Source organism: Trichosurus vulpecula, chromosome 6, assembly GCF_011100635.1.
Source record: "Trichosurus vulpecula isolate mTriVul1 chromosome 6, mTriVul1.pri, whole genome shotgun sequence".
Lineage (NCBI taxonomy): Eukaryota > Metazoa > Chordata > Mammalia > Diprotodontia > Phalangeridae > Trichosurus > Trichosurus vulpecula.
Genome location: NC_050578.1, coordinates 144,757,917 through 144,763,434, shown reverse-complemented (window position 1 = coordinate 144,763,434; position 5,518 = coordinate 144,757,917). Strand labels below are relative to the sequence as shown.

Genomic DNA, 5,518 nt, shown 5'->3' with positions numbered 1-5,518 from the left:
GTTAGGAGGGGGATAGGTTACAAAGGTTTTGAATGCAAAACAGAAGATTTTGTATTTGATCCTGGAGGCCATAGGGAACCACTGGAGTTTATTAAGTGTGTGTCGCAAAGTTGGGGGATGGGAGGGGGTTAAATGGTTGGAGCTGGGCTTTAGGAAAATAATTTTAGGGGACAAATAGAGGATGGATTGGAGTGGGGAGACAATTGAGGCAGGCAGACCCACAGTGTGAAGTTATGAGAGCATGTACCACAGTGGTGGAAGTTTCAGGGAAGAGAAATGGGAGATATTGCCAAGGTGAAATCAACAGGTCTTGGCAACAGATTGGATGTGGGAGGAGTGAGAGATAGTGATGAGTTGAGGATGACTCCTAGTTTGTGATCCTGCGGGACTGGGATGATGGTGTTGACCTTAACAGTAATAGAATAGTTAGAAGTGGGTGAGAGGATAGGTGGAAAGAAAATGAAGTCAGCTTTGGACATATTGAGCTTAAGACATCTACTGGATATCCAATTCAAGATATCTGAAAAGCAGTTGGAGATATTAGAATGGGAGATTAGGATGAGATAGGTAGATTTGAAAATTAATAACTCAATATTATCAATATCATTGTTATTATTGTCATTATTATTATAACTAGCATGTGTAAAGTGTCCACTATCCGCCTGACTGTTAAATACTTCACAAATATTATCTCGTTTGATTCTCACAACCCTGGGAGGCAAGTGCTATTATTATTGGAGTAAGTACTTCGACCTATCTTCTATTCACTGACCAAAATGATTTTCCTAAGTACAGGTCTGACCATGTCATATGTTCAACCCCTACTCAATAAAATCCACTGTCTCCCTATCACTTCTATGGTCGAATACAAAATATTTTATTTAGTTTTCTAATCTCTTCATAACTGGACTGTTCCCTAACTTTCCAGTCTTCTTACACTTAACATCCTCTCAAGCACACTGAAATCCAGTGACAATGGCCTCCTTGCTGTTTGCAGCACAAGATATTTCATCTCCCAATTAGGCATTTTCATTAGCTATTTTACATACCTAGAACTCTCTCTTTCTTCACCTCTCCCTTTTAGCTTTCCTGGTTTCCTTCAATTCTCTGCTAGAGTTCTATATTTTGCATTTTGCCTTTTCTAGTCCTCCTGAATCTTAGTGCCTTACTTCTGACATTATATCCACGTTTTCCTGGATATATCTTGTTTGCATGTACTTGTTTCATGCTGTCTTCCTGTTATACTGTAAGCTCCTTGAGAGAATGGACTGTTTTCTGCATTTCTTTGCATCCTTACTATTTAGCAATGCCTGGCACAGAGTAGGCACTTAGTAAATGCTTGTTCATTTGACTTAAATTAGAAATCATAAGACACAATTAAACTCAACACCCATAGTTGTCATCATCTAAGAACATACATTGCTCATGGAAGACCTTTTTTTCAAATTAGACATGAAAGGATAGGTAAACCGGAAAGCAGTTTGTCAGAAATTAGGATTAGACCAATATTTTAAAACATTTGACAAATAATCTCACAATGGATACAGAACTTGAATAGATTGTGTCATTTTTTAAAAGCCAAAATTTATTGAGAGTACCTCCTCTCCCAACTCCACAGATGGTGCCCTGCTCTCCCAGCCCCCCTCCTCATGTCCAATTCCTTGGTCACTTCTGATATTTGTAGATCTTTTTTGCCATTTCTAAGAAGATAGATGGGAAAGGAGGCATGAATGCTTCTCAATGAGCTGCATCAGTCTACTGTACCTTTCTTCTTCAAACTTGGTGAAATAAGTAGGCAATTCAAGTTCCTCATACAGTTCCTTCACTTTGGCAACCTTCTCTGGACCTTTCTGTCCATAACTCTCCTGCAACATCTTTCTTTGCTCAGATGATGCCAGCTGAAGGTGCTTCACCACCAGCCAGCTGCATGTGTTGTCCTGGGTGTCAGTACCAATTTTGCCAGTCACAATGGGGTCACCAAAAAGGTCAAGGTAATCATCCTCTATATGAAAAAATTCCCCCATCTCCAGAAGGATGTTCTTGGCATTGGCATGTTCTTTCTCCCCATCTATACCTGCCATGAACATAGCAGCAGCGAACAGTAAGTAGAAGGAATAGAAAGCCATCTTGTATTTGACAATTGTCTTATATCTCTGCTCAGTGAATCTTGTAACATCAACTTTGCCCTTAGGAACTATGATAAGATCAAGGTTTTGACCAATCTCAGGGTAGATATAGGCTTCCAACAACATGGCATCATTGATGGCATCCAAGCCAATGCAAGGCTTGTTATACCAGCATGGCTGTTCCTGGAGCAGGTAAGATGTCATCTCTTACTAGGAAGAAAGCCTGGAGCATCTTTACACACCAACTCACTGCTAGTGCTCTCTGTAGACTGTCAGCATCCTGCTTTCAGGGTTCCACCAGTCCCCGGAATACCATGAGCACTGACAAACCTCAGTTGTATTTTCCCCCAAGGGCATTGTACTCTAAGACCTCCTTCAGCCTGGCTATGTCATCTCCCACTTCAGGATGCCCCATCCCATCTTCTGTCAGGATCTTTACAATCTGGGAGAAATGCTGGATGAAGTCTTGCTTCTCTTGAACCAAAACTGATTTCTGATCTCCATTTTTTCTGGTACCAGGATGCAGCCACAACCTTTTTTGGGGGTGGGGAGGACCATTATGTTGTTTAAGGGAACCGGGTCACATACTACTCACTGCTATGACTTAACCAAACAAGTGGTAGCGATGATCACAAAAAATAAAATATAAAATGTTGATTACATGAAATTAAAAAGCTTTTGAAAAACAAAATTAATCCAGTTTGAATAAGAAAGGAATTGTTTAATTGAAAGAGGGGAAAAGCATTACAGAAATTATCTCTATAAAGAGATTAAGATCAATGATTTATAATTATCTAACAAAAAATTGAACCAAAAGCCATTCCCAAATGAATATGGTCTTTTTGCAACCCTCAAGCATTAAATAATTACAATTTTCTTTTTAAGCTTTGCCAATTTGTGGACATAAGGTTAAACTATAGAAATGCCTTGATTCTATTTCTTCTATTAGTAATTCGAATCAATCTTTTACATCATTATTAATAATTTGTCATTCTTTTGAGTACATTTTATTTAGAATTTTTGATCATTTATGCCTATATACCTATATATGTATATACATATACAATGTTATATATATATATGTATATACATGCGTATACATACACACACATACATATGTGTGTACATGCATGCACAGAGCCTAGCAAAGTGGTATTTGCCTACCATTCCACATAGAGAACCCCAAAATGGTTAGTTTATAGTAATGGCAAACAACAGCTATGCACAATGGTTTTAAATATACTCTTAGTCTCTCTCCTCCTTTGAGTATACATGCAGGAAGTAGATAAAAGCATATGGAAACTGAAAATTTGGGTTAGTGCTTTAAGCTTGCTCATAAAGGAAGGGAGAGAGAAGTACTTTAAGTTGTCTTTGCACTGGAAAAATATGGTGGCAGGAACCTGGTGTTTCTGTTTAGCTTTCCATGTCTATATATATTTGTGATCTCTAGTGATAGGTATGCTAATGAGTATGTCTTTGTTCTGGTCTATGCAGTGTTCTACCTAAAGCCTTGGGCACAGATAATTGTCAATAGTATGAGGAACAGTGATTCTGTTTCACAAAGTCAGGGTCACTCATTTTCTTGTTATCACTTTTTGAATTCTTCCTCCCTCAGATTGAGAGACTGAGACTCTACCACAGTCTAGCAGCAGCTGAAGTACATACATATAAAGGTATTATTCCTTTAACATTCAGTTTTGGTAGAGATAACATGGACTATTTATATTGAGCTAACATCCTTAGATTTAAACCTAGAAGTGATTTTAATTGTGAAGCATCTTGTACTTTTAAATATCTAAAAAACTATACATTTTATTTTAAAAGAAAACATAATCCAATGACAACTTTCAGTATGTTTCCTTTTGTCCTTATGTTACTAGAAACCTGTTTTCAACTTCAAAATTAGTATTTATAATGAATTTTGAATGAGTGCTGTGCTTTAGACATATTTGGAATAATTTGGTCCTGAAATAAAGTTATTTCCAAAAATGCCGATGGGGAAACATTTGTTTTCTTAATGATCCCTTCAGGTACCATGTTCTGCATGTTTATAGGTATGAATTATTTAAAGATTGCATTGCAGGGTGATGGAATCTTCTGTATAGAGAACAGCAATAAGCCTGCATTCAGCATAAGTAGATAAGCTCTTTTATCCATACTGAGTGCTGGTCAATACTCTTTTCTTTCAATGAGATCAACTTCATTTCTCAAGATGCCTGTTAAAAAATCAATTACAAAAAAATTTATACCATGGTATAATGGTATAAAACTACCAGTGGATGTTGTATCAGTGTAATTATATGTTATAATCAATGCAATGAATAGTCCTTTGAGGACCTACTATGTGCGTGTCATGGGAAGCAACAAATAGGTAATTGGCAACAAATTGCCATGACTGGACATTAAAATCAGGTAGCTTTACAAACATCAAATACAATAATTGAATTCTGAAGAATACTTGATGGGGCCTAAACCAGTAACCCTGACTTAGTTTTACAGCCACATCAAAAGACTAGCAGATGTATCTACTGTATGACCTGTACAAGTCAATCTATTTTCTTGTCCTCAGTTCTCTCACCTGCAAAATGAAGTGATTGGAGTAAATGATCTCTAAGTACCCTTCCTGCATTAAATTTGTGATCCAACTGTGATCTGGCTTTGTCAACAAATTTCTGTTCAAAATGTTTCTTTTTATTTATGATTTATCCTACTTGGTACCCTCAGTGAAAGTCTGTAGGGATATGCAGAAGCCTGTGATTTTACATTCTAGAACATGGTAAGATTTTCACTGTTTTTAGATTTGGTATGTGAGAGTGGTAATCCCTTAGTATCACTGATCATTAATATGAAATTTACAATAACTAATTAATTATTTTTATTAATTTGGAGCAGTATGAGACACTGGATAGAGTTGGTCTTGGAACCAAGAAGGTCCAAGTTCAATTTCTGCTCCTGAGACATGTTGGGTGAGTAACCTTGAGAAAGTTACTTCACTTTCCATGATTTAGGCAACTCTCAAAGAAGATGAGTTGAAGAGAAAGTGCTTGTTTGCACTGTTAAAAGAAACGTCCACATTCCAGGAGGTCCCTATATTAAATGAAGTCACAGATCAAGTCTTTTCCATAAATGTAAAAATGTAAGAGAGTTTATGTACTCTTACACTAGCAGATGGTTATTACACCATTTTCAGCTTGGGGCATAAGAAACTTGTTTTACATATTCAATAAGGAGGGAAGGTGGTTGTAGTGAGAAAGCTGAGGCAGATGAATAGATATCAGAACTATACCCCTCAACATATGCACAAAAATATTACTCATTTACTTTTCTTGTTAGGTATACAGATTTATATTTCAGCAGAGGTATGGAATTATTTAACTCTGGGCAGCCTTAGG

The 5,518-nt window shown here is 36.9% G+C and overlaps 1 protein-coding gene across 1 annotated transcript; it reads right to left on the bottom strand.

Annotated features, from left to right (window-relative positions):
* Positions 1-1,700: 1,700 nt before the first annotated feature.
* LOC118855338 (farnesyl pyrophosphate synthase-like) lies at positions 1,701-2,330 on the bottom strand. Its single transcript, XM_036765412.1, has one exon. It carries the CDS (start codon positions 2,328-2,330, stop codon positions 1,701-1,703), a length of 630 nt encoding a protein of 209 aa, XP_036621307.1.
* Between the last annotated feature and the right edge of the window lie 3,188 nt (positions 2,331-5,518).